Here is a 27,999-nt window from a genome sequence, read left to right as displayed (position 1 = left end):
AGGGTATAGGATGTCAGTGCCTGCCTCTGCTGGTGACTGGAGCTCCCTGTCCTCTGAGGGGCCCCAAATTAGGCCCTGTTCTGTTAGGGTTATTTGGGTCAACAGGGCATGTTGCCCTGGGGTTATCATCAGGGGCCCAAGAGGAGACGGTAGCTTCAGTCCAAGAGCCCTTATTGGGGGAGGCAGTGCCTGGGGTGGAGGCTTAGGCAAGGGGGCACCCAGCTCCAGGGTCTCAAGGAAAGAAAAGAGGCCCCCCCCCAAGCCATCAACTCCACAGCAGATGGTATTCCATGCAGCTGACCTCAGACAGAAGGCCTCCGGAGGGGACCCTGGTCTTTCTGGTCCTCAGACCAGCATCTGTTAACTGGCCCCTTGAAGTCAAGTCCAAACCTGCATCCCTTGGGTGGGGGTGTCCAAAGATGTTGCCTGCTGGAGGCCTGGGTGAAGGTGGTGGGTGAGGGGTGCCCACTGGCCCCCCTGCCCGGGGTTAGCAGCCACCTTCCACCTTGATGTGTAAGATCTTGGAGAATCCTGGCCGACGTCTTAGTGCCTGGGGAGAGGAGAAAGGGTCAGGAACCTGATTGTTTCTGCACCAGAGACAGAGGCCTAGCCTGGCTTGGTTTGACCTTCCCTCCCCCACCCAGTGCTCTTGGTGAAAGGTCACTCCATCCCCTAGCCCAAGTGCCTCCATTCATAAAAGGTGCAAGAAATTCTTCCAGGAGGGACAGTGACGGGGACCTCAGGAAGAGGCTGGCAAAGGGCTTCAGAGAATAGGGTTGGCTGGGGTGGGGGTGGGGTGGAGGGGTGGCTTTATGTGCCTTTCAGAAGCCTCCTTACTAAAACCACAAATAGATCCCATAGACCAGGGTTTCACAACCTTTCTTTTTACCATTTCGATAACTGTATTTCAGTCTGATTGGATTCCTTCGTAATCCTACAAATTTTATTTTATGCATTTAAAAACATCATTCAAGAAGGGTTCTACAGGCTTCATCAGATGGCACTGTTGTCCAGGCCCCACAAAAGGAGGAGAAGGCTCTGCCACAGACCATATTTGCAGAGTACTTTTTCAAGAGGTTTTCACCCCCTTCCTCCCATAGGTCGGGTGGGCTATTGTTAACCTGCCTTGTATGTGGATGTGATTAGATTTGCTTTGGATTGAGACGTAGTCTATACATCCCTTCATAAAACAGATCTGACAATATCATTCCCCTCCTCAATTAATTTCAATGGCATTGCAAGCCTAAAGCATTTTGGTTGGAGGAGAGGCTGAGGAGAATGAGGCAGTCCTGTTAAATTTGTTGGAAGGCACCCCTAAAATGATTTGCTAGGGACATGTGACAGTATTCAGGAATTGACTCAGATTGAAGGGGTGGCCTACCAAGGCTCTAAACAGATGATTCTGCTAACAGGGGAAGAGTTCAAACACAGACTAATGCCCGTGGGCACCAATTGGCTACATGGCCTATTCTGGGTTCCTGGAAAGTAAAGAGTATGGGAGCTGACATATGTCTCTCCTTATGAAGAGAAAAGTAGCTGAGGTTCTCTTTCTTTGCCTGATGACTAGCGGGGTTGCGGAAGTGACAGCCCTGCCTTTTTAAAAGAGCTGACGCTCAGATTCTAAGTGAAAAGAAATAAAGCACAGCCTATTTTTTCTCCTATAGGCAAGAGGACCTCAGCTAAGGACTTGAGCCCAGGAGATTCCGGAAAGTGGGAGCAGTAAAATGTTACAGCCATTGGAGAGAGACCAAAACATAATATGACTCCTGGATGAAGGTCCCCAGGCCCAGCAGGGGAGCCCAGCCAGGAAGGGCAGTGCCATGATGTCATCGGAAGGCATCGCTGGGCTTGTACAAGTCGTCTGGAACATGCCCTGGTCCCCATGTTTCCTACATGCTCATGCCCCTAAGAGAGATCCATCTGCATGTTCACCCTCCCTCCTGATTGTGTGCCTTTGTGGTAGGTTTGTGGAGAAGGAAAAACGTTTTATTGCCATTCTTCTCATGAGGCTATTTTATTACATTCTTTTACTATGAAGTAATTATGTCCTCTGACTAGTCACAACGTTAAACGCATTGGTGGGGGCTTCTAGGTGATGGTTTTGAGTGGATGCTGATCCACAAAATATCCTGAAACTAGCATAGATTTCTGGGGATGCCACACGTAAGAGGGGGTGCCCCAGGTGCTACATTGTTCAGATTTGTCTGGGATCTCCATTTTGCTTGTCCTATTTCATTCAGGTATCCATAGAGGAGGAAAAAATTCTCTCTTCAGGTGACTAATGAACAGGCAGCTTTCTGATGCCTGCTTTTGGGTTTACAGGTCAGACCAGCTACTGAAAATAGCTGTTACACTATTTGTGGAAAATGCACTCAGGTTGTTTATCAACACTGCAGAATGGCTGGGTTATATTGGGATTGCGAATCAGGTCTAGGAACTGTCATGGATAGGGTTGGAAGCTTGGGGCCCACTAAGGCCATGGAAGTGACTTTGATTGTGATGACAACGATATGCTGAGAACAACTGGTGAGGGAGGGGGAGAGATGGAACGTACTAGATATGGAATATGGGGCTGGAGAAAGACTAATGGAACTATACACACTGCTCGAAACAGCAAGGTAGTCCCATGAAAACAACTATTAATGGGACCGCTTAGGAATTCTTTTGGTAAACTCCTTAATGATGAATATGACCAGGACTTATTAGTAAGAAAGCCTGGAGACTTCCTGATGAAAGAGGTAGATGAAGGCCATGCTTGCTAGAAGAATATCAAAGGATCAGATCTAGCTCTTGAGCTGGGAGGGAACTCAGAAGCCATCTATTCCAAAAACCTCAGTGTGCAGATGAATAAAGGCAGTGCAGGGAAAGCGAGTGATTTACTCAGGATCACACAGGTTGAAAGCAGAAGAGCTGGGATTCAAACCCAGGACAAGTTTTCTTTCAAACCCATAACCCTGCCCCTCACCTAGAGCAGCTCATGTATGGTCTTCATGGGATCATTGTGCAATGACAGCCTCCACTCCAACAAATCCGCATACAGAATCAGTGGTGAAGGATGGACCACAGGCACTGAGGTGGTGTACCAACTCTCAACTCTCAAGGGGGAAAGGTTTTCAGGGGAGTGGCTCCATCTAACAAAGGAGGGACCCTTGGAGTCCTGGCTGGAACTTGTCACAGTTGTGATAAGCAGGTGTATGGGACCAACACAGAAAAACATGGGTGATTATCGGAGGGTTGCAGGGGGCCTGCTTAGGAAGTGCATACATTGAAAACGTAATGCTCTCGGGTTTTGGGATGTCAGTGCATACTGCAGCTGCTCTCTCCGTGATTACCTCCCCTCTACTCGGTATATATCTTGTGTGTACCCAGTTATTTCCAGGTTGTCTCACTCATTAGAATGTAAACTCCTTGAGGGAAATAATTGTTTTTTCCCTTGTACACCCAGCGCTTAGCACATTACTTGGGGTAGAAAGCAGAGAAACGTACATCTGTAAAATCTTACAGAGAAAGATGATAGCAGCTTATGAGTAGTGTTGACTCATAAGGCAAATGAGAAGCATAATGAGAGATCCAATTTAAGCACCATCATCCTGAGGGCATTTAAGGATAAAAAGGAAAGGAGCATAAGAAACAGAAGAAAATTGGAAAAGATCTGCAAGGATTTTTATAACAAATTCTTTTCACTATCAAGGAAAAGTGGAGGCGTCCCACTTGGATTCTATAATCACAGTCCCAGATGTACCCAGAAGGGAAGTGGAATTGGTATTGAAGAAAACAGACAAGTCTAGACTAAGACAGAATAAGTTTGTTCTGGAAGCAGCACAATTTTGAGGACATCAAGGGACTGGTTTTTAAGGCACCAGTAGGAGGGGAGATACAAATACGAAAGATGTGGGAAAATCTAGGACTTTAGTATTACCAAAAAAAGGAATCTGAAACAACACCAAAAAATCTACTGAGCCATAAGCTTACTCATATAAGCATTAATAAATGCTTGTTGATTAAATGGGAACTGACCGTTGGACAGCCAATTTGCTAGTACAAGGAAAGCCAATCACACCTATGTGGTGTGCCTAACCATCTCCCAGAAGAGGGAGAGAAAGTCTCTGGTTGTGTTAAGGATAGAGAAGCTGCTGCTGAGGGCCACAATTAGGGGGACAGTGCCTCTACATACCAGGCTGGCTCAAGGTCTCAAGAATGTAAATGAGATTTTGTTACTGATACAGCTACAGCTTCATCAGTGATAAGAACAGTTTCCTAGCTACTCAGAACTGGTACGATTGGTGTGGAAGAAGAGTATCAGAGAAGGAAGGCTTGCTATTGCAACAGAAAACAGCCCCATGGAGTTCTAAGACATCTTTCCTGGTATGATAGGTCATTGGTGTCAAGTGAGAGGCTATCTTGAATTACTCGAGTTCTGCTGTGAGAAATCAAGACAGATCTGCTGCGGGGGAGGGTGGCCAAATGGGAAAAGCCATCTCTTCTGGAAGAGAAAAGGGGCTTTGGAGCAGCCTGATGCAAGAAAAGGAGCAGCAGAGGCAAGCTAGAGAGATTGGGCTAGCTTATGTTACAAAATGTAAACTAGATTGGCCATGTGTGTCAAGTATGGTTTTTTTGTAGGTTATTTTAAAAAATAATTTAATATTTTCTTCTTTCCCCTCTTTACATGTAACTGAATACATTCAAGAGGAGGATTAGGCATTGAATGTCCATTAGAAACTGAGATCTACTAAACTAGCCTCATGAAATGCTTATGGGACTGGGGAGGGGGACCATTTCAGACTTCAAAAACCAAGCTGTTTCCCAACTGCTTTTCTTGAGTCTTTTCTATCTGGACCCATAGGACTCAACAGTGACTAAGAAAGCCAGTGATGTAGTGTCCTATGTTGGCTAGTTCATCCCAGTGATTCTAAGTGATTCTATGAAAGATATGCAAAAGATGCCTCATCAGTGTATTTACCGGGTTGGGCCTGAATGGGGTGGGTTTGAAGGACTGACCATATTTGGGCTATATAAAGGGGAGTTTGAAGTTCCCTAAGGAGGATGGATGTGGGTGTCATTAGGACATAATTCTATTATATCCAGACCCAGGGAACATCTCTGGTATAAACCGAGGCCAGATGACCACTGGACTGTTATGTTAGAGGAGAGATTCCTTTCACGTATGGAGTGGAGTAGGTGGCTGCTAAGGTTCCTTGCAACTCTGAATTCTGTATTTTGGTGTCAGTATTTGACTGGGATCAACTCTAGTTTTGACAAAGTATTAGGAGAATATTGCCATTATCAAGTGGGGGCTCAAAGCTGATAATTCACACCTCCTGTTGGAAGATCAAAGAAAGAAGCCAGTGCTAATGGCAAATATTGAAGGAGCACTGGCTTCTCCCCTTTGACAGTGGAGCCAGGGAAGGGGAGGTGGCTCCAGTGCCTGAAGAATGGTAGGACTGTTGGAGGAAGAAGCTTGTTGTCAATGCTGGCACACTATCATGACCTGGGTGGGGTGGGTGGTGTACCCAAAGAGCAATGTTGAACTTAGGTTCTGCTTCAACAACTCCAAACCTTGGCAAGATTGACCTCAGAAGAATGCCTTCTTGGACATGGAGGAGCTTAAAGACCAACTGAGAAAAGTATGAGCTGATGGCACTATCCAAGAGTATCACAGTCTGCATGCTCAAAGGGGGTAGAGTGGGAAGAGCCTGGGAAGGTCCAGACTGGGTTAACTATTGGGCGCTGAATGAAAGAACTAGAGTGGATTAGTCTACCATGCCACGAGTTCAAGATGCCCTGGACTGTGGTTTTTATTATTGGAAAAAAAGAAAGGAGAAAAAAGGAGAAAGAAATAGAAACACATACATTGTTTTCAGGTTGCAAAATGCCTTATAAATATCTCACGTGATTCTTACATACAATTCTTACTGTGAAGTAATGCGATTAATATCTCCATTTTACAGATAAAGAAATTGAAGCAGACAGACATGATTTATCCAGGATCACGTAGAGTTAGTGAGTGTCTGAGGCAGGATTCAAACTCAAACCTTCATGGCTAAGGTAAGAGGTTTGCATGGTATGGTCATATTAGGCTGGCGCGGGGCCAAGAGAATCATGGTCATGAGAACTCCATGACAGTGAGGCTCGTCATCCCAAACACACATTGGAGTTCTTGGTGTTGAAGGGGGATGTCCATCATTGAGAACTCCTTTGAGTAAGTGAATAGAGCAAGTACTGCCTACGGTCTATTAGCACTGAATTGGACACTGTCTGCCAAGGGTGGGTAGAGGCACTAGCCAGTTAGGAGTTCAGTCTACACTCTAGTGTAGGGAAGACCAATGAGGAAACATGCCCTGTTGAGTAGACGAAGAGAGTCCGAAAATATGGTGATCCTCCCAGAAGAGGTGAAGGTTACACCTGTGGCACACACACAGAGCCAGGCCCCAACACATAAAGTTCCGCTGACCACCTGGGACACCCATCAGAAAGTGCACCATCAGTGTTGGTTGTCTCGGCCTAGCCATGGCTTCAGCTCAGAAAAAACCTAATAGATACAATAAAGGTATGATGCTTAGATTCATGGTAAAGACCTTTGGCAAGGGCAGAGAGCTCTGCCAAGAAACCTTGATGTGCAGTGAGCACGTGGATAATGGATTGAGGGGAAGCCACCTTATGCCAAAGATTAGGCCACTTGCCAGGCTATAAAGTGGTCCCAGAGAGGGGATGGGGTGCTACAAAACAAAACAAGGCATTGCAAACTCCTATTGCCTATTGGGGAGGTAGGGAGAGTCCCTGGTGAGCAGAAGGAAAAGAGAATTGGATGGTTGGTGAACTGGATTCTGGGAAGAGCTGCCTTCTTACAATCTGCAGAGGCCATTACTGTGAGATAATAATAGCTCAGGAGATAATGATTCAGATGAGGAAGAAACTGAGTGTCCTGCATATTGCAAGGCAGTGGGATGAACAGGAAAGAGCCCTACCTCAGAAGTCAGAGGACCTGGAGCTGGGTTCAAATCCCCATCTCTGATGCTTATTACTGTGTAACCTTGGACATGTGACTCAACTTCCCTGGGCCTCATTTTTCTCACCTGTAAAATGGAGGGGGGTATAGTAGATAGCATCTGAGGACCCTTCCAACCCTAACCCTAGATCTATGAGCCTTTGGTGACCACTGGAGGGTCAGAGAACTCAGTCTAGCCTATCCCAGACAAAGAAAGGCTCCTGTTCAGACAACGGGGAGGGATGAACCCAGACACAGACCCTTTCTAATCTAATAATCCACTTGTGGAGGCCCTGAGGGAATGGAGGGACTTTATAGAGCCTGGAGACTATAAGATTCAGGCTGAGACTTCCAAACCTGGGGATGGGAGGGCAGGTCAGTGGTCCACGGATACTGAACTGTCAGCCTGGGCCTTCCATAAGCTCAGGAGGCACCACAGAAGTCCCAAGCCTGTAGGGCCAGTGACTTATGATGTTTTGAGAAAGATGGGAGAGGTGGTTACTCATGTAAGGAAGGTTGCCATCCTTACATACATACATACACAACATACAGAACTATGTTATAAGCTACTTTCTGTAGTCTGTACAGACACAGATATGGTATACCTTGCATAATTTGTAGGGAGAGCAAATTTTTAATTTTTGGGGAAAACACAGAGCAGCTCAAAGTCTGGGAGGCCTGTTAACAACCACACACACACAGGCTCATGGGATCCTAGATTCAGGCCCCAAAGGGTCTTCAAAGGTCATCTGGCCCAACCCCCTCACTTTAAAGATGATGAAAACAAGTCCAAGACGGAGGCAGTGACCCACTCAGGGTCATGTAGGTAGTGAGTGGCAGAGTCTCAATTCAAATTCAGATCCTTTGACTCCAAATGCAGCGCTCTCCCCTCTTCCACAATTGCCTTTCTACTCCTCTTCCTCCTCCTCACCACCATCATCATCATCATGATGAATATGGATCTGGAGGGAGACATGACCTTGTCTACTCAGGTTTTGTACTGGTGGAGAGGCACTTGCACGATGAGATCCAAAGAATTTCAGGGGCCTGAGGAAAATGCCAGTTAGTGCTCCAAAGCTGGACAACCATCTTGTAATTACGCGGAAGGCTGTGGATGGTGAAGTTCTCCAGATGCTATTTGCAAATTACTTTGTGCCAGCTGCTCCAAGCCCATGGACATCACAAGGCCGCCCACATGGGATCCATAATCACTCTCAAGAGTTTAGCATTACCATCCACAAATGAAATACCAAGTGGATGAAGAATTCCTATTGTTTGGACGATGATATGCAGTTGAATGGCTTCTCTATAGAATCTATCTATCTATCTATCTATCTACCTATCTATCCAACCATCTTTAAGTCTTCTATACATCTTCGTATGTGCGCATGTGTGCATACACAATGCACATGTTTGTATATGTGTATGTATATGTGCGCTCACATACGTTCCAATCTGGCCTCAGACACTTACTAGCTGCGTGACCCTGAACAAATCACTTCACTCCTGCCTCTGTCTCCCCATCTGTAAAATGGGGATAATAAGCAAACACCAGGGCTGTTTGAGGATAAAATGAGATAACATTTATAAAAAGCACTTAGCACAGTGCCTGGCACACGGCAAGCACTATGTAAATGTTAGCTATTATTATAAATACGAGTGTGCGTATACACATAGATGCTGTAAACGGACAACAAGCTAGGCTCAGAATTGAGGAGAACAGGCTCGATTTGGGGAACTGCAAAAATTTTTTGCAACCTTAAGTTTTTCCCTGAAAACAAGCCCCTAAACAAACCCACATTCTCCTAGCGCTTTGTGGCTGTGATTGACCACGGCAAGCTCAGAAGAACCGACATTGGGGGATCCCCTCAGAGCTCATGGGAGAGTGCGTGGGAACCACGGTCAGCCTCTACTACACTATGAAGGGAGAATTACTCAGGAGAAGCAGAGGGAAGGACGTAAAATAATTGTAGGATCTATAAAAAGAAGAGAACACAGGTTGGCCACAGGGAAGAGTCAGCGATAACCACTGGACGCTGCCCATTCTCCACCGGTTTCCTTGTGGGGTCAAGAGAAAGAAGGAAATAAGCATTCATTAAGCACCTACTATGTGCTAAGCATTGTGCTTTACAAATACGATCTCATTTGATTTTTACAGTGTCCTTGGGGACGAGCGCTATTACGCTATTATGCTCCCTGTTTTACAGTGGAGGCAAACTCCAGGGTTGCACAGCTAGCAAGGGTCTGAGTCAGGATTTGAACTCAGAGACACAGATGAAGGCCCTGTGCACTGTTACAAAACTAGAGAGGACAGGGACAAAAGTAGCACAGGGTAAACGGGTGGAGACGAATTGCCATCTGTAACAATTACCGGCATTTACATAACACTTTAAAATTCGCAAAGCACTTTACAATCTAACTCATTGGATCCTAGTGACAACCCTGGGGGGCAGGCGTATCATTGTCCCCATTTTACAGAAGAGGAAATTGAGGCAAACACAGGTAAAGCGGCTCACCAAGGTCACACAGCTAGGAAGCGCTTGAGGTTGGATTTGAATTCAGGTCTTCCTGACTCCAGGCCTAGCAATCTATCCCCTGGAACCCCTAGCTGCCTCTGGAAGGAACACCCACATTCATGAAATGGACTATTAGAGTTAGAAAGTCCCTTTGACTCGGAAGTCATGGAAATTTGTGGCAGCGGCTTTGATTCTGCTAAGAGGAGGGGGGAATTTCAAGATAGATTCAAGGTCTGTGCGTCCTAATCAGCTCTCTCGTAGTTCTGTGTTCCAAAAGAGCTGAAGAAGACTGGGAGTTATCGGCCTCTCTTTTTATGATGAGAAAGCAGCTGAGGTTTTCTGTTTTGGTCCATGGATTGGTTGTGTGTGAAGGCTTGGCTTTCTAAAAGGCTCAGGTCCTGGGGGCTACGCTGGGAGAGAAGGGAGGAAGGAAAGGAGAGAGCTACAGAGACAGACAGAGAGCAGCAGAAAAGTGGCATGACCCCCGGGTGCGAGTCCAAGACAGAACGGTGTCAGAAGGGAGCAGACTGAGAGGGCCACGTAACGACCAGAAGATGTTGGTGTCTCTATTGTTTTTCTTTGATATGTGTTCTCTAAGTGTGCGCTCCCATGCATGATCCCTTTATGCGTTCACTCTTCCTATTGACGGCTTGTGTATCTGCGGGACAGTATGACTAAGATTTATGGAAGGGGAAGATCATTCTATCATTACTTTTCTTACTGTTCTGCATCCTTCAGCTGACTAATGGAAATAAACACATTGGTGGGGGCTCATTAGCTTCGGTTTTGAGTAAATGCAGACTTGTAGAATATCTTCAATCCAGAATAGCTTTTCTGGGGTGGGAATGGTCTCACATTACATGAGGGGAACAGAGTAGTCCAGCTTGGCGGGAACATCTATTATGTGGAAGAGGTTAATAGTTGATAAGCCTGAAAAAGGTAAAATGGCACCAGATTGTGGAGGGCTTCAAATTCTAGGCAAAGGAGCATGATATTTACTTGAGAAGTCTCAAGAAAGGGCTATCAATTGCGATTTTTGGGGTGAGCTGTCTTTAAGTATTTTGAAGGGCTGTCCTGCAAAATAGGTGTAAGGCTTATAGAAACATACGTTAGAGTTGGAGTGGCCCTTTGGAGATCATCAGATCCTAGGCCATAGATCTGGAGGCCATCAGAAGCCATCCAGTTCAACCCTTCCATTTTATAGATGAAGAAATTAAGGCCTAGAGGGCTGACGTGATTTACGCAGGATCACACAGCAAGAAAGGATCTAGGTCTTCCTGACCCCAAGTCCAGCATTCCCCCCATTACCCCATGATGATGCGCTCGCTCTAGTCCTAGGGGCAGAGAGAGGAACATTGGCTGGTGGCTTCCTCTTCCTTGGAGATCTTGAGTCAAGAGATGGACCACCACTAGTTGGTACATTGTCAAAGGGAAGCAAAGGGTATTAAGAATGAGAGCATGGGTCAAGAATGCCAGACAGGTCAGAAAAAAGAAGGTCAGCAGAAAAGCCCATTAGATTTGGTGATCAGAGGGTCACTGGTGACCCCACCCCCACCCATGTTTGGTCCTATGCACAGAAGTGCCTGAAAGAACAAGAAAGGAGGAGCAAGTGTGGGAGGCAAGTGAACTCTCAGGTGCAGGATGGGTAGTCTGGGGAACTACCCATAGTGCCAAAGCCCACTGGGGGCTCTAGGAAGTGATGCACTTACCTTTGTTTCCTGTTACCCCCAGCATCCTCATTCACTTCTCATCACTCCTTTCTTCCCCATCCTTGTCTTGTCTTGTCTTGCCATGCTCTGAACATGGATATTTCCCTGAGGACCATGGCCTATGTGCTGGAGTTTGGGAAAGGAAGATACATCCCCTACCTCCAACCCCTTTAGGGGTTTAAAACATCAGCTGGCCAATTTTAGTCTTTATCCATCTAGCCTGCAGGGGCTCCAGGATCTCAGACTGTCCTCAGATGAAGGCTGCTCCACTCCATTCCTTAGAGGATAAGAGGGGTTTTTCTTAGGAGTGCTCCCTAGCTCTATTCTGCCTTCCCTGGGTCCCTGATTTTAGGGATTGAGTCCTTATATGCTCCACACCAGAAGCAAGTTCTGTGATAGCCATATTAGAGAAAATGGGAGTCAGACACAGCCTCCCTCCAACCTTCTCACCTGGAGCTTGGTCACCATTTCCTCAAACAGCTTCCGGGCTTCCGGGCTCCCAGGTTCTTTGAAGTAATCCACAATCCCAATCTGTACCACAATAGACTTGAGGTTCCTGCAAACACCTAGGAAGGAGCAGGGGGAGAGAAGATGATACAGGTCTTGGCTCGGCACATGACGCAGAACTTGGGGAATGGGGGAAGAAGGCCCATATCTTGTCAAGCCTCTCAGACACCAGGGGCCAACCAATACCCAAAACTCAGATGCCAAAGGAAGGATTGGGGACTTTTACCTGGACTTACAGAGGGAGGACTAGCAAATTCTGTATTCATTCATCTTTTCTTCTATTCATTAATCCATCCAACCATCCATTCAGTAATCCATCCTTCCCTTCATTCATTCAAATCCACCCATGCATCCATTCCTCCACTCATCAATCCATCCATCTTTTCATTCACTAATCCATCTATCACTCTAGTCATTCATTAATCAACCCAGTCAGCCTTCCAATCCTCAACATTCATCCATCCACCCCTCCATTCATGATTCCATGCACTCATCTCTTTTCATTCATTCATGAATCTACCCACCCATCCTTACCTCTACTCATTAATCCATCCATCCATCTCTGCATTCATTAATTCATCCACCCCTCCATTCATTAATCACTCTATCCCTCTACTCATTAACCCAACCATCCATCCATCCCTCTACTCATTAACCCATCCATTCACCTATCAAACACTTACAAAGCACTCTCCATGTGCAAAGCACTGAGATGTGGAAATAACTAAGAACCCCAGCACTGAAAGCCACTAAGACCCTAATTCCCCATCAGCCCTGGTCCCCACTGGTTTCTTCCTAGACTCCTCTCAGCCTCACCCCTCACCCCAGTGATTGGCTATGTTGGCATGTAATTGATACATGAGCCACAACAGGACAAGACCAAGCATGGTGGGGCATGCTGACTGTGAGGAGTGGTCCTGGCTCCCCTGGTTACTCACTGTTGAAATGCAGCAAGGCCTTTGGGGTAACTGGGGTGGCTGTGAGCACCAGCATCTCCAGGCCCTTCAGCCCTTCTCTGCAGACCTCGGCTGCCACCTCCTGGGTGATCTCTGCCACGTGGTCTAGCTCGAGTACCTGAAGTCTCATGCAGTTCCGGGCTGGAGGTAGGTAGAGGGAAACCGAGGAAAGGTCAGGGTTGAGCAGCAACTTGCTAGATCTCCTGGCCACCTTGGCTTCCCCATTAAGGGAACACAGTCTGCAGATTTTGCTTGATCCATGGCCTCCCTTCCTTGGCTAAGCCAGTCTCCAGCCTCTCAGTAAGAAGATTCCCCTCACTCTCTGCCTCTCCCCCAACTGGAAAAGATTGCCCCCTGGGGAGTGAGCCACTAAAAACCCTACAGGACTTTCTCAGCCTCTCTTCCATGTTGCTAAGTCATGTCCTCAATGTTCATTCCTCATCTCTTTCCACTCTGAGACTAGACCCTATTCACTCCCTGCTCAGTTCTGAGTCCTGCTTCTTGGTCCCCACCAGACCCGCCCTCTTTCCCAAGATGTGGCCACACTGCCTCAGGCTGGAGGCATGGATCATTTGGCTTTCTGAGGGGAGTAACTCAGGGTTAGGAATCCCCAGGTAATAAGGTCTTACCCAGAGAATAAGGACTTACACTCTCCCCTTGGCGGGGGACTTACCAAGCGATGCCAGGCCCTGCACACCGCAGCCTGCTCCTCCTACACCCAGGGCCCTTAGGTGAGGCCAGCATCGACCTATCATCTGCAGGCACCGGTTACTGAAGCGTGTGGGCTGCTGGCTAGAAGACAGGGTAGGGGGAGCAAGAGTGGGGAGTGAGAAGAGAGGTCAGAGTAGCTACTGAAAGTACTCAGCATTCTCAATCCAACCCCCTAAACTGTCTGCATCTGGCAACTTCTCCTATTCTTCCTCTCCCAGCAAGGCTTCCTAGATCTATCTGTCCCACCATGCCTTCCCATGAGGCTCCAACGGTTACTTCTCCTTCCATCTCTGTCCCAAAATGCATCATTAATCCTGCACGGTACAACCCTGAGTCCACTGTCTTTGACTCTAATGCTTTAGTACACCACAGATTTAGAGGCTTTGGAGGCCTGGAACCTTAACATGCCCTGTCAGCTGTGGGACATAGAGGCCAGAAAACCTAACAGAATTATGGGCTGCATAGAGAGGGGGCAGAGCTGCCACATATCAAGCGGCGATGGTCCAACTGTGCTCTGCCCTGGGCAGACCTCATCGGGAGTGCTGGTCAGTTCTGGGTTTAAGGCAAACGCTGATAAGCTAGATTGTCCTCCTTAGGGAGGGCAACCAGGATGGTGAAGGTCTTTCTTCCCTCCTGCATATGACCTTACCTCCTTGCCCCACTCTCTCCTCTTCTAGACTGTGGGCACCGTGAAGACAGGACTTCATCCTCTTCCTCTCTGGCCCCCCTGCCTCTGCCCAGAGCCCTGCCGACCTGACTGGTGAGGATTTCAGTCCCCTCTGACATCCAGGCAGGCTCCAATCACGCTTCATTTTACTCCCTGGACATCTTCTCACCCGGGGGACTTCGTTGGCTGTCTGTACCACCCCCTCCCCTGCCACTTTCTATTTCTGAAAGCATAATCTAATCAGTACCACCACTGAAAGGGCTAAATCTATCCATTTCCTATGGCTCTCCTCACCACCCCTGAAATGCTCCAAACCAAAGTATCCCTCCCTGATCGCCACTCCCCATCGGTGTTGTCTTCCCCATTAGAACAACGTCTACTCCATTAAAGAGTTATGTGAAACAAAGGGTCAATGACATTTATTGATACCTTTGCTTTTCTATCACCTACATTTCCCACTGTCGCAATGGACCCTCTCCCTTCCCAGAGAGCCACCTGTCGTTACGGTGCTTGGCACAGTGCCTGGCACACAGAGGTGCTTAATAAATGCGGACCGATAGCTGACAAAGCTATCCCGCCTCTGCAGAGAAGCCAGGAGAGGTGCCTCCTCATGTCTGTTCTTAGGGCCAAGCTTGGTCATTATATTTTCCATTCTCCATACTAAATACCACCTGCTATATCTATCGTGCCACGCTGTAGTCTTTTGGTTGTCCTTGCCATCACAAACTTGTTTTAAAACTGAGGGTGGGGAGGTAATACTTTGTGGCTGACAAAGCATTTTATATACAAGATTGTTTGGTCCTTACAGCTATCCCGTCAAGGTGGTGGTGTTGAACGGTACTGTGCTCATTTCACACATGATGAAACTGAGGCTCAGAGATGTGACGTGACTTAGGAGATGACAGGATTGAGAGCAGGGAGGGACCTTAGGGGGCGCTGAGTCCAAATCTCTCCTCTTCGTCCTTTTGAGGAGACCAAGGGCCAGAGAGGAGACTACTGTACGGCCCAAGCACGGCTGCTCCAACGTGTGGAGCCGAGACTCGGTCTTGATGTTCTGTGCCCAAGCTTCCCGTTCTCTCCCCTATCTCGACTTGGGGGTTTCTGGATCAGGTGCCTAACCTCCCAGCAGCCCCTGGCCCCACTCACCAGGGGTGAAGAGGGGCCACCTGGAGAGAGATGATCTCCCTACAGCCAGCCCCCAAGGCCCAAATGACTTCGTGGCCGACGGGATCCGTAGCACTCCTGTTGGGAAGAGAAACGGAGTGAAGGCCCCCTTGTGACCACTCCTAGGTGCTCCTGGGAGCTCCACAGCCAAGACTGCCTTCACCCAACACCTCCAGCAGCCTCCCTCCTTGGAGGCCACACAGTGCATGGAGGTTTTCTCTTTCAAAACTGTCACTCACATCTTTTGTTTTTATATCACCTTCATTTCTACAATATATCCCTCCCCCTGCCCACTGAGTCATCCCCTTGTAACACAGAAAAGAAAAAATTTAAAAGTAATTCAGGAAAACCACCAAACGCAGCAGCTGAATCTGACCCCACAGCCCCCCGCTTCTGCCAAGAAGGGAGGGAGGTAAGGGGTGTGTGTATTCAGATGGTCACAGAGCTTTTCTCATCCCAATGCTATGAAGAAGAAAGCTGTGCAAGCATTATCATCTTCATTTCACAGACACTGAGGCCAAGAGAGGCTAAGCCACCTCCCCAGGGTCACACAGCTGGTGAGTGTCCAGTGCTCCTGCCTCTGTACCACTGAGGTGGTGGAGTAAACCAGGGGTCATGTCAGGCCAGGGGTCAGAGAATGCTTCTCACGGGAGAACTTTAGTAACTAAATGGCATTTAGGGGTGGCATTGGAGAGATTCGAGGTGAGGCATCTTTCTCTGCCTCATGGGACCTCACTTATTGCCCCCCACCTCATTCCCCCCGTCAGACCCACCTGTAGGTGACAGCTTGCAGGGCCCGGCAGTAGCAGCTGGCCAGCCAGAGGGAGCGGTCCGTGAGGACGTTGGGGCAGTGGGAGATGCGCAGAATCAGCAGGTTCCCGCCGGCAGCTTTGAGTAAGGACTCCAGCCCTGCTTCCAGGCAACCCCTGGGAACAGTAGCCACGCGGTCAGGAGGCCACCCAACAGTGTCCTGACACCAATTCAACTGTGTAGTCCAGCAAGCATTTATTAAGCCCCTAAGGTGTGCCAGGTACCGGGAATGCAAGAACCAGAAAAAAAGCAGCTCCTGCCCTCAAGGAGCTTACGTTCTATCGGGAGGAAATCACGCTCATGGATTGGGAGCTGATGGGGACCCCGGACGTGAGCTAGCGTTGGAGATGGACAAACCACGGCCCAGAGAGGTGAAGAAGGAGGAGGCTGCCTCTGGTTCAGACCCATTCTCTGGCAGACACTGCCTGTGTGACCTTGGACGAGTCATGGTTTTCTCATTTCTAATAAGAAGAGCCAGCATTTATTTAGCGCTCAGGTTTACATGTCATCTCATTGGGTCTCCCCAAAAGCCCCGTCAGGGGGGGTGCCATTATTAGGCCCATTCTTCAGATAAAGAAATTGAGGCTGAGAACTTGCACAGCCAGCAAGATTTGAACTCAGGTCTTCTTGACTCTCATATTCTATCCCCCAGTAGAATGTATGAGTATCTTTGTATACTTAGCAGAGTTCCTGGCACACCCTAAGTGCTTAATAAATGCTTTACTGAGTGAGACTGAAGATGTGGCACTCCCCCTCCCCCCAAATCCACCGTTGCTCAGTTGGCTTGGCTTACCCATGGACCTCATGTGTCTGGCCTCGCCCAGGCCCAGGGCAGAACCCTTCCCATCCACCTCGTTCCTCAGGCCAGTGCCAGATCTGCCCCCGAACCCTAACGCTCGCCTACCTCGTGCTCCTCAGGTACTCCTCCTTGCCCTCTTTCTTTCCCCGCTGCCTGGGCTTCAGATTCTGCAGAGTCAGCGAATGTGTCTGGGTGCACCATTGGGACAACATTGCCAAGAACTGGGAGGGGAGAAGGAGAGCCACGTGTGAGGATCCCCGGGCACACGCCTGGAGACCCAAGCAGTGCTAACGCAGAATAAAGGCAGAGGAAGCTGGCCAAATCAATCTATCCCAAAACACTGAGGAAGCACCTACTATGTGTGCAGCCCAGGGCTTACAAAGTGTTCAACTCCAAGGTCTAGTGGGAGAAAGATGCCTTCCTTCCATCCAGGAGAGAGAGAACAAGGGAGACTGCATGGATAAGGACAAGAGTAGGATGGAGAAAGGAGAGACAAGGAGGCTGGACCAGGTGAGGAGGCCTGGGGATTGTGCTGGCCTCCACGAACAGGGAGAAGGCTTTTTGGTTCTTGTTTCCAGTTTATTGATATCGTTGGTTTTTATAATATCTAGACTTCCTGCTATTTCCTCTTCCCTTTTCCCTCACAGAGGGAACTATGGAAACAGCATTTATTAATCACCTACTGTGTACTGAGCACTTTACAATTATCATCTCATTTTATCCTCACAAAGAGGTAGGTACTTTTATCATCCCCATTTACATAGGGGGAAACTGAGGCAGACAAGAGATTAAGTGACTTGCCAGGGTGACACAGCTAGTAAGCATTTGAGGTTGAATTTAAACTCAGGTCTTCCTGACCCCTGGCTTAGCACTCTGTCCACTGTCCCATCTCCCTGCAGAGATCCCTCTCTCATGACAAAGAATTTTCAAAAAGAAAAAAACCCTTTCAGTCAAATTAATTATCCATTGAAAGTCTGGCATCATCTGTAGAGTTCCCTACCCATAGGGCCCCACCTCTGCAAAGAAGCGAGGAGAGCTAATTTGTCTTCTTTTCTTTGGGGCCAACCTTGGTCATTATAATTTAACAGCCTTCAGTCTGAATTGATTTGTGGTTCTTCTTCCCTCCCCCACCCCCAGCTTTAAATAGTAATTTCCCCCGATTATATATCAAGAAAATTTTTAACATTTATTTTTTACAAGATTTTGAGGTCTGAATTTTTCTCCCTCCCCTCTCCCCATCTGAAAATGGTAGGCAGTTTGATATCATTTATACATGTGCTATCATGGAAAACAGGTTTCCGTATGTGTCACAGTTGTGGAAGAAGAGACAGATCAGAAGGAAAAAAAATGTGGTTCTTCTTTCTACAACCACATTACTGAAGTCATCATGTGTGTTGCCTTCTCAGTTCTACTGCCTTTGCTCTGCATCAGTTTATATAAGTCCATGTTTCTCTGCCTTCATCACAGTCACCATTTCTTGATTTGTGGTTCTTCTTCCCTCCCCCACCCCAGCTTTAAATAATAATTTTCCCCTGATTATATATCAAGAAATTTTTTCCTAGTCGACTCCTTCCGTTCTTAGTTGCATTAATTTTGCCTGTGTGAGTTTTCCAATTTCGTGTGTAATGGGGGCTTGGCCAATCCCAGCCTTTATAGAGTATTCAGTTGATGCAGTCTTCCAGGGAACTTCAGTGTACGCTTAAGTATTATGTCTGCTTTCTGGACCACTCATCACAAAGTGACTAGCTGTTGAACTGGAACTCAGAGGCAGGCCATTATCTCCCAAGAGGGCAACTCTTGGCCTCTTTCATGCCTGGCTGCAATTAAGGGAAGACATGTTTTAAGACCCCAGGTCTCAATCTGCCCACTTGGGTGCACATGTGGCCATGAATGTGAATGTCTGGTTTTTGCCTCTGGGTGTTTTCCTTCTTTTGTTTTTGGGTGAGACAATATTGGAAACGATTTGACAAAATGGGCTATGGAAGGCTGGAAGTGTGAACCTCCACAAATCTGGTGAAAGGAGTATAGGACAGAATTTGTTACCAGGTGAGGCATCAGCAGAGGTCAAACCAACTCATCCAGCAGGAATGCGAAGTTCAGAAATGAAGTTGATGGGGCAAATGCTCTTAGCAGCTACTTTAAGTAGAGTCCAATCCTTCCAACGACGGAGGTGGCAGAGGTGATAATACGCCCCTGGCTCTAGGGGGAAATGCCCTGTAAATTCTCATAAAACATCCCTTTGCCAAAGGGCTATTAAGTGGTTAAAGGACCCTGGATCATGAATCAATGGTGTTTAACATCGAGAGAACACAGCAGAATGGAGGCTCAAGCTGATAGCATTATAGAAAAGCACCCCATTGCCCCTCCAGAGCTCTCTTAGAACCATGAGTGGGGAGCTGGAGTCAACCTTTCTCTTGGGGACCCATCTCATCATTGTGAGTGGAAATTGAGAGAAGGATCCCCAGAGTCGATAAAGGTTACATACATGTATCTTTAACTTCTCAGAGACTTAGATATCCCATGATTCAAAGTCACGTAGCATCATCAGAAGAATACTGAAATTAAAAAAGATGGTCCTTTAGTTTATGGAGGAACTTAGAGTCAGTGAAAGTGCCGAACCATTATTTGGAAATTGGCAAAAGCAATTTGGCCCACTGCCATCTTTTTTTCTGTTATGGGATTGTCTTGTCGTTCTTGTGCCATGTCTATTCAAAGTACATGCACTGATGGTCAAGCTCCAGTTGGATTGTCTACACAATGACACATTAGACATAATACACGTGGAACACATTAGACATAATACACGTGGACAACAGGTATTCCTCATCCACTTGGTGTTTCCTATGTGCATGGTTAGGACAAACTCGATCTCATGTTCTTGGAACTGATTCAATCAGGATAGTTTCACCTGCATACCGGAGCCTCTAGAGGACCTCACTATCTATAGGGATCCTCCCTTCCACTGGGACTTTGTTGGATAACCTCCAAGATGGTGGCAGGCACTTTTGGTGAGCATACCTGTGTTCCTGTTTTATGCCTCTCATAATGTCGATAATCAGAGGGTTAAACCGTGTTATCTCTGTTGTCAGATTTTTCAAGGAATCAAGGTATAATTTTGGCATATCCATGGGAGACACCTTGTTGGAGAGCCTTCAAGGGGATGTTTTGTTCTACCGAATCAAGTGCTTTTGTAAAAATAGTCCAGAAGCATTGAGACACAGTGGGATGTTGTACTCTTTGTGCCTTTCAGTCAACTTCATTACCATAAAAACATGGTCTGCTGCAGGATTTATTTATTTATTTTTTTTGGCCAAAGTTGGCCTGTTTCTCAGGCCTTGCATCAAGGATGTCTTTGATGTATGTGAAGACTATTCTCAAGGATTTTATAGATATAGAAAACTAGGAGTGGGGGTCCAAAGTTAGAGGTATTTGCTTGGTTGTCTTTTTTGGAAATGTTATGTGAAAGTTGGTTATTACAGTTATCTGTGTCAGTATCTAATCCCACCACTAGCCTAGCAGAATGCTTTGCACATAGTAGGTGCTTAATAAATGGTGACTTGAATAGAATCTAAACTTTGCATCTCCCTCCCCACCCCTTCAGAACCCAGTGCATTGTTTTGTACGCAGCAAGTGCTTAATAACAGTTGAACAATGAGGAGCCCTTCAAGGGTCTTAGACAAGAGGTTACATGACTGAAGTGGTGTTAACCTGGTGGTCCTGTGTCCCATGAACTAGAAGGGGATGATGCTGGTGGCAGAGCCCAGCTGGGAGGGTTGGAAGGAGGGGACAGTAGAGGGATGGGGTGGGGGAGAGAAGGAGGCTGGGTTGGGTACCTTGGAGCAGACACGGGCATTCTCCAGCAGCACACGGGTCCAGACAGCGGGATGCCGGGCTACAAACCTCCAGTCCTTGCAGACCTCGGCAGCGTGCAGGAGGGTACGGGTGTCCAGGTAGGTGAAGATGCAGAAGAGGGCCGCTCGCATCTTCAGAATCTCTGGGCTGATGACTTCGTTGGAGCGCGAGGGGCTGCCACCATCAGCCTGCCGGCCCCGCCCGCTGCCCCCCTCTGAGCGGGCTGAAGGACCTAACACAGTGTCAGCAGGGCGCACGGTGGGGAAACTGAGGCGCGGGGTAGGGGAGGAGAAGGCAAGGGAGGGAGTGGTGGGGAGCTGGGCAGGAACAGGAGGGGCATGTCAGGTATTGGGGGGAGGCAGGGGCTGGGCCATGGACACCCCTGGAGAGCACAGACAGCGTGCTGGGGAGGGGGAGGGAGAGGAAATCCTACTCTCTGTATAGACCTTTAACTAGAGGCAGGGATGGAGAGATAGGAACACAAGGGGCCAGGAAATATTCAGCCATGTGGCTGAGGAGATTTTCTTATATTCTTAGCTTCCTTCTGGTTTTGGAAGTTAAATTACTTTGGCAGAAGCATAGGTTTTGTTCCTGACTTTCTCATTGGCCCTGGGTAAATTACTGTACCTTTCTGGGCCTCAATTTCCCCCTTCTGTAAAATGGGAATAGTCATCTCAGTCCCAGGTGATGATGAGCTGAGACATGTGGACATGTGTGAATTTTCCTTCCTCTCCAGGGGTGGGGAAGGCGCTAGGAGGGACCTCAGTGGCCATCCAGCCGCAACCCCTTCCTTTATAGGTGAAGAAATTGAGGCCCAGGCAATCGAAGAGATTTGCCCATGGCCATGCGAGCCTTAAGTGTCAGAGGTGGAATATAAACTCAGGCCTGGGACTTGAGAGCCAGGGAGGGCCCTAGATATAAGAAGGAGGGAAAGGGAACTGAGGGGCAGGGGAGGAAAAGAAACAAGGCTTCGGCCGGCGACTCCCCATCTGTCCCCTCCCAAACCACCACAACCGAGGGCCTGGGCACTCACCGGACAGACGGCAGCTGCTAAGGGCTCGTGGTGGCGTGGGTCCGGAGGCCGAGGCTTCGGAGGGCCCTTCAGCCTCAGACTCGGTGGTCCGGGAGCCCACGTCAGAGACGTCACCCTCCTCGCCCTCCGTGCTATGCCGGCGAGGCCGCCGCTGCCAGTTCTGGATGGCCTGGCGCCTCAGGCCTGAGCTCCGGGGCACCTGGGGCCTCTCCAAGCCCCCTCCGCCCTCAGCCCGGGCCCCTGGTCCTCCAGCCCCGCTGTCCCCAATGGCCGCCTCCTCCGAGGGGTAGGGGTCTGCCGTGTCACTGTCGTAGCAGCCGGAGCTCTGGGACACAGCCTTCGCACGGCTGGAGGCCCTGGGTGGAGGCAGGAAAGGCCAGAGGAGGCAGCAGTGAGGAGGGGCTGGGCCAGGAAGCCCCAGTCAAGGGTGACCCACTACTTAAACAACCTTCCCAAATTTCCCCTCCTCCAGGGAGCCTTCCCAGATTGATCAGAGAGGAGCAGACAGGTCAGTGCAGGCTCTGCCATGATGGCTGAAGAAGGAAGAGTGGAGGGTCAATAGCTCTTCCCAGGGGAATAGCTGGGTGGGGGTAGGATGGGGAAGGGGTGCTTGAGAGTGGGTGGGGGGCTGGGATCGCAAGAGCTTACCCTGTGCTGGAGGAGGAGCGGTGATTAGACACGGCGTATGTGTTGTGCATGATGGGACCTGAGTGCCGGTCCCGCTGTGGGGAGGGGGCAGAGGGTAGGATTGGGAGGTACAGGGACAGGACGTAGAGAAGAAAAGAGGGGAGCATGGTGGGGAAGGAAGGGAGGAGAGGCAGGAGGTCAAGTGGGAGAGGGAGGGATGGGGGAGGAGGTGGAGAAGAGAGAAGGGAAGAGAAAGGAGAAGGAGGAGAGAGGGAGAGAAGAGGGGAAGGAAAGGGAGAAGAGGAGGGAGAGAGAGGAAAGGTCGAGAAGATGAGAGAGGGGAGGGAGGAGAGGGGGAGGGGAGGAGAGAGGGAAGAGAGGGGAGAGGGAGGAGAGGGAGGAGAGGAGGGAGAGAGAGGAAAGGTCGAGAAGATGAGAGAGGGGACGAGGGAGAGGGGAGGGAGGAGGGGGGGAGAGGGAATAAGAGAGGAGGGGGAGGGGAGGGAAGAGAGGGAGGAAGGAGGAGAGAAGGGAGAGGAGGGAAGGAGGAGAGGGAGAAGGAAGGGAGAAGAGGGGGAAGGGGGAAGGGGGAGAGAGGGAGGAGAGGGAGAGGAGGGAGGAAGGAGGAAAGGAGGGAGAGGGAGGGAGAGGAGGGAGGAAGGAGGAGAAGAGGGAGAGAGAGGGAGGGAGCAGAGGAGGAGGGGAGGAAGGAGAGGGAGAGGGGAGGGAGGAGATGGGGAAGGGGGAGGGGGAGAGAGGGGGGAGAAAGGGAGGAGAGAGGGAGAGAGAGGAGAAAGGAAAGAAATAGGAGAAAAGAGATGAGGAAGAAAGGAGAGAAAGAGGGCATTGAGAGGAGTGGGAAGAAAAATGAGGAAGGAAGGAGTGAGGGACAAGAGAATGAAGGGAAAGGGAAGCATTGAGAAAGTACAGGGTGGGAATGGTAGAGCAGAACGGAAGGACGAAGAGGGAGGGGGAAAGAGGAGGAAGACAGACACACAGACCCAGAGAGAGCTCCATGAAATCCTCCCATGTCATTGGCCTGTCCATGTCTTTGCACCTCCCCCACCCTTTCACATTCCCCTTCTTCTCCTCCCCCGCTCCCCCAGGTCATCCTTGACTGCCCAGAGCTCTGGGAGGTTGAGAGGGGCCTTGCTCAATCTCATCCTCGAGGGAATGGAGGACCCCAGAGACAGGACCCCAGTCCAGACTGGTTCTTCTGGTGCCAGCTCTTGGCCTGGGCCAGGGCCAGGTCTCAGAAGGACACATGGGCCTGGTCCACTTAGCCTGGGAGAGGTTCCAACTAGAGGGAGACACTATTGGGTCCCAGGGAGACTGATGGGAGATGCACCCCTGGGAGAGCATTCTTAGGCCTGCAGGGCCCTCACCATTTTCCTTCTCCCCCTTGCCTGCTGAAACAAGGCAAAGTGAGAGGGAAAAGAAAACTGGACTGTTGGCGGATGTGGATTCAGCCTTGGCTCTAATCCTTGCTAGCTCTGACATTAACCGGCTGCAGCCCATTTATTTAAACCTGTGTGACTGTGGGCTGGTCACTTAACTTCCCCAGGCCTCAGTTTCCCCATTGGTAAAAAGCGGGGGTTGGACCAATAGACTTCTGAGGTCCTCCCCAGCTCTGGAGGCTCATGGTCAGCCAGCAGGTGATGGCTGAGACTCAACTCTAGATCTCCCCTAGATTCCCCAGGCCCAGTAGATCATTATCCTCCAACCCACACTCTCCAGAACCTCTGCTGATTTGTGGGGGAGGACAGTTCATTCAGTAGGGGACATCCCAGCCCTCTGTGCTACGGTGGGTCCTCATGGCTTGCTGTGGCCACCTGGGGATGTCCCTCTGATCTCAGCTTGGTTGTGCTCAGACAACAGCCCCAAGGCCCATTTCTGGGGCCTCCCTTGAAGCCTTTCCAGGATAGCAGGACCTTTGCCACCCAAGGAGGCCCTGGAGGTGACAGCCAGTGATGGGAGGAAGACACCAGTCTCCCTTCAGGACTGTGGGAGAATTTACAAACTACAAAGTGATAAAGAAATGCTCTAACTATCGGAGGGGCGGTGGGAGTGATGGCTAGGGAGCTGGCCACAGAACTAGGAAGACCTGGGTTCAGGACCTGCCCCTAACACATATTGGCTGTGTGACCCTGGGCAAGTCACTTAGCCTCTCTCCTAGCCTCAATTTCCTCAGCTCTAAAATGGAGATAAACCTTAAAACACTAAAAACTCTAGTTATTATCACTTTGTTTCTTCTTTCCCTTAGAGACCTGGGTATTTTAGAAGTCAAGAGGATAATATTTAACCCAATGTTTAAGCTTAAATGGTGCAATTCCAGGCATCATTGGATGGCTGGGGCTTGGGGGACCCTTTGGGGGTGCTGGCTGGGCACCCATCCTTGTAAGGATGGAATAGAAGTCTGGTCACTGAACATTTCCAAAGCATCTCCATGCCCCGTCCTGGGAGTCCGGGAGCTGGCTGGGTACTCACCATTCTGCTGGTGCCCTTGGTACCAGGCACGCTGCTCCGCCCCAGGCTAGCACTGGGGGTGGTGCCGCAGCTGCTGCTGATAATCTGGAGCTGCTTCTCGGCGCGGTCTGCGCGGTCCAGGAGCTCCTCGATGAACTGCTGCAGGCGCACCTTGGCGTTGGCCTCCCGGGCGGCTGTCTCCTTCAGGAACTGGTCAATTTGAACCACCTCCCTGCGGGGTGAGGGGGGCACTGAGCTACTTCTGGCTCCCCTACTTGTCCTCTGAGGAACCTGTCACCTGTGACCACTGAACCCTGGAGGCCTTGTCACCTATGACCTCATCGTGACTCCCAAGGATCCTCCTTACCTGTGACCCCTGGAAATCTCCTCATCCCTGGGGGGGGCGGGGACCCTCACTTATGACCTCTGTGGGCCTTGTCACCTGTGACTACTGACCCCCGGAGGCCTTGTCATCTACGACCTCATCTGTGACTCCCAAGGATCCTCCTTACCTGTGACCCCTGGAAATCTCCTCATCCCGGGGGGGGGACCCTCACTGATGACCTCTATGGGCCTTGTCACCTGTGACCCCTAGGGATCTTTTTCCCTATTATCACTGGCTACCCTGGCCAGCCCCCTGTGAAGTGTGTTCAGCTCTATGCACCACAGCTCAGGAAAGGCATCAGAAATCTACAGAGTCCAGAGGAGGATGGCCAGGAGCAGTGGGTGGAAATTGCAAAGAAGCCAGTTCCTTTGAGTTGATGTCAGGAAAAGCTTCCCTACTCCAAGGTGGGTTGGGTAGCTTTGGAAGTGGAGGGGGCCCTCTTCCTTAGAGATCTTCCAGCAGAGGGTGCATAACCACTTGTCAGGTGTGTTATGGGAGGTGGGGTTTCCCTCAAGGTCAGTGACCCTTAAGGACCCTCCACACCTTGGGTCCTCTGTCCCCCCAGTCCAAGCCCCCTGCATGTCCCAGACCTCAGGAAATCCCAAGGGGTCACTGGTGAGGTTAGCACCCCTCCCTCCCCCTTCCCCATTGCTCCTGGTTCCACTCTCTGAGGTCCCTTTAATCAATGCTTGATGACTGAGGGAAAGCAAGGGAAAGGCAAGTCTCCCTTCGGAGTCTTCTTCCCTCCATGCCACACATCCCTATTTCCTTCCACTGGCCTTCAGATGAGTTCCTGGCCTCAGGGCTCTTGGAGCTCTTGGTTCCACTCCTCTGGACACCCTAGCTTATCAACATCCTTTCTAAATATGGCACCCAAGTACTCCAGATGTGTTCTAACGAGTGTTGGTCATGTTGGTCCTATAAACCACCCCCTGCCTCAGCCTGAAACTGAGGCCCCCCTCCCCCCAGGTACCTTTCAGACTAACTCCTTCGTAACCCATTCCTACCCCATCTTCTGCTTGTGAACTCCGGGGCAAGACTTGTTATTCAGTCCAGGCCAGGGATTTCTCCCTGCCAAGGAAACTCTATGGGCATTGGCTGGCACCTCGAGAGCATAAGGAATTTGCTCAGCATCAGAGCCAGAATGTATCAGAGGCAGGATCTGAACCTAGCTCTCTTCCCAGCACATCACCCTTTCTCATCTCCCATGCTCTGTAAGAGACCTGCTAATGCCTTCCCTAGATGACCACCCAGAGGCACTGTTTATATCTTGTATGCACCTAGAGACTAGCCTGTTATCTCCTCCCACTGGCCTGGGAGGTCCTTGGGGGCAGAGACTGTTTTTGCCTTTCTTTGCCTGCCCCCTCCTCCCCCGACCCCAGCCTTATCGCAGTGCCCAGCACATGCATGCACTGCATTGGTGCTGGCCAGCGGACAGGCTGATCACCCCTCCCGTCCATCACTCCAGCCCATTCAGAGCCCCTCCACACCTCTGGGGAGGCATGGGGCCCATGTAGTCCCGCAGGCACAGGCATGCACTACATGGATACTGGTCGATGGACAGGCTGATCATCCCTCCTGTCCATCGCTCCAGCCCATTCAGAGCCCCTCCACACTCCAGGTCGGGCTCACTCACTGTTGCTTCCTGGTCAGCTCCTGCTCCTTGCGCACCAGATCCTGCTTGAGTGAGGCCAGCAGCTCTACGCTGACGTCCACCTGGCGGGAGAGCTCCGTGGCCCGCTCCTCCAGCTCCTCCTTTTCGCGGCCGAGCCGGGCACTCTCCTGCCGGGCCTTCTCCAGCTCGGCCGCTTTCCTCTCCAGCTCTGCTTGCAGCCTGCCTACCTGCCCTGCGATCTTCTGCTCGACCTCCTCACTCAGACGTTCTAGCCGCTTGTCCACTTCTAGTTTCTCTAGGGCCCGGATCTTTAGCCGGGCCAGGCCTTCTTCATAGGCCATGTCAGCTGGGGATGGAGAGGCTGGGGAGGCCGAGGCTTGGCTGGGGCCAGGGCCCGGGCCGGAGCCAGGAGGTGGTGTGGATGAGGCCGAAGAGGCCACCGATTTCCGGGCAAACAGTTCACCCAGTGGGATCTCGATCTCCCGCAGGGCATAGCGGGTTGTGGTGGGCACGAGGCTGGGCTCCCCCAGGTCCTCACAGGAGACTCCTGCAGGGACCAGGTCTCCTGGGAATCGAGCGAGAGGGGGGTGGTGGTGATGGTGGTGCAGGTGGTGGGCAGCCTGGGCCGGGGGTCCCACCCCCTGCTCTTTGCCTTGGAAGGATGTGCTCTCAAAGACATCTCGGCGGGCACCAGGCACGGCCAACATGGCAGTGGGATCAGGTGCCAGGGGGAAGACAGCAGCGGCAGCGGCTGCGGCTGCGTCACAGATGCTGTTGGTCTTCGAGAGGATGTAGAGGGTCTCGTAGGTGTGGCTGTACTCTAGGTGAGCTCGAAGGGAGGACAGACTCCGGAAACGCTTGTGCTCCCCACACCGGGGGCAGCGATAAGGCAGGTCTAGAGAGGCCATGACCTTGACTCTCCCAAGGGGAGCCCCTCTGCCCAGCAGCCCCGCCCCGTCAGTCACAGGGGCGGGGCTGGCTCAGGGCAAGGTCATGGCCGGCTGCTGGGGAGCCCCACCAGGAAGGGCCAGGCAGGTGCCGGGCATTAGGCCAGCTGGGTGTAGACGCTGGAAGAGAGGAGACCAGGATTAGTAGAGTTCATGTTTCCCCCTTTGTCCCTACCCTTCTAAATGGGGCTGGTGGAGGCACAAGGCTCCTTCCTGACATTCTCTCTGTGAGGTGGTTCTTGCATACCTC

General features: G+C 50.2%; 1 protein-coding gene across 1 annotated transcript; it reads right to left on the bottom strand.

The window, feature by feature from the left end:
• Positions 1–11,630: 11,630 nt before the first annotated feature.
• On the bottom strand, positions 11,631–27,710 carry FBXO41 (F-box protein 41). The gene is made up of 11 exons (XM_036751744.1): positions 26,824–27,710; positions 24,824–25,034; positions 22,358–22,431; positions 21,710–22,065; positions 20,658–20,908; positions 16,930–17,045; positions 15,989–16,141; positions 15,198–15,293; positions 13,347–13,465; positions 12,656–12,814; positions 11,631–11,776 (listed from the first exon to the last, which is right to left on the bottom strand). The coding sequence occupies exons 1-11, from the start codon at positions 27,708–27,710 to the stop codon at positions 11,631–11,633; spliced, it is 2,568 nt and encodes an 855-aa protein (XP_036607639.1).
• Positions 27,711–27,999: the final 289 nt, after the last annotated feature.

Source organism: Trichosurus vulpecula, chromosome 3, assembly GCF_011100635.1.
Source record: "Trichosurus vulpecula isolate mTriVul1 chromosome 3, mTriVul1.pri, whole genome shotgun sequence".
Classification (NCBI taxonomy): Eukaryota; Metazoa; Chordata; class Mammalia; order Diprotodontia; family Phalangeridae; genus Trichosurus; species Trichosurus vulpecula.
Note: the sequence above shows the minus strand (reverse complement) of the source record. Positions and strands in the feature narration are given on the sequence as shown.

What these genes read in the sequence shown, in the direction of transcription:
- FBXO41 (XM_036751744.1), bottom strand. Translation starts at nt 27,710, where the DNA reads ATGGCCTCTCTAGACCTGCCTTATCGCTGCCCCCGGTGTGGGGAGCAC. An exon ending in GAGTACCTGAGGAGCACGAG is followed by an intron (nt 16,142 to 16,929) that starts GTAGGCGAGCGT and finishes TACTGTTCCCAG; the next exon opens with GGGTTGCCTGGAAGCAGGGC. An exon ending in GTGGCCCCTCTTCACCCCTG is followed by an intron (nt 13,466 to 15,197) that starts GTGAGTGGGGCC and finishes CCTGTCTTCTAG; the next exon opens with CCAGCAGCCCACACGCTTCA.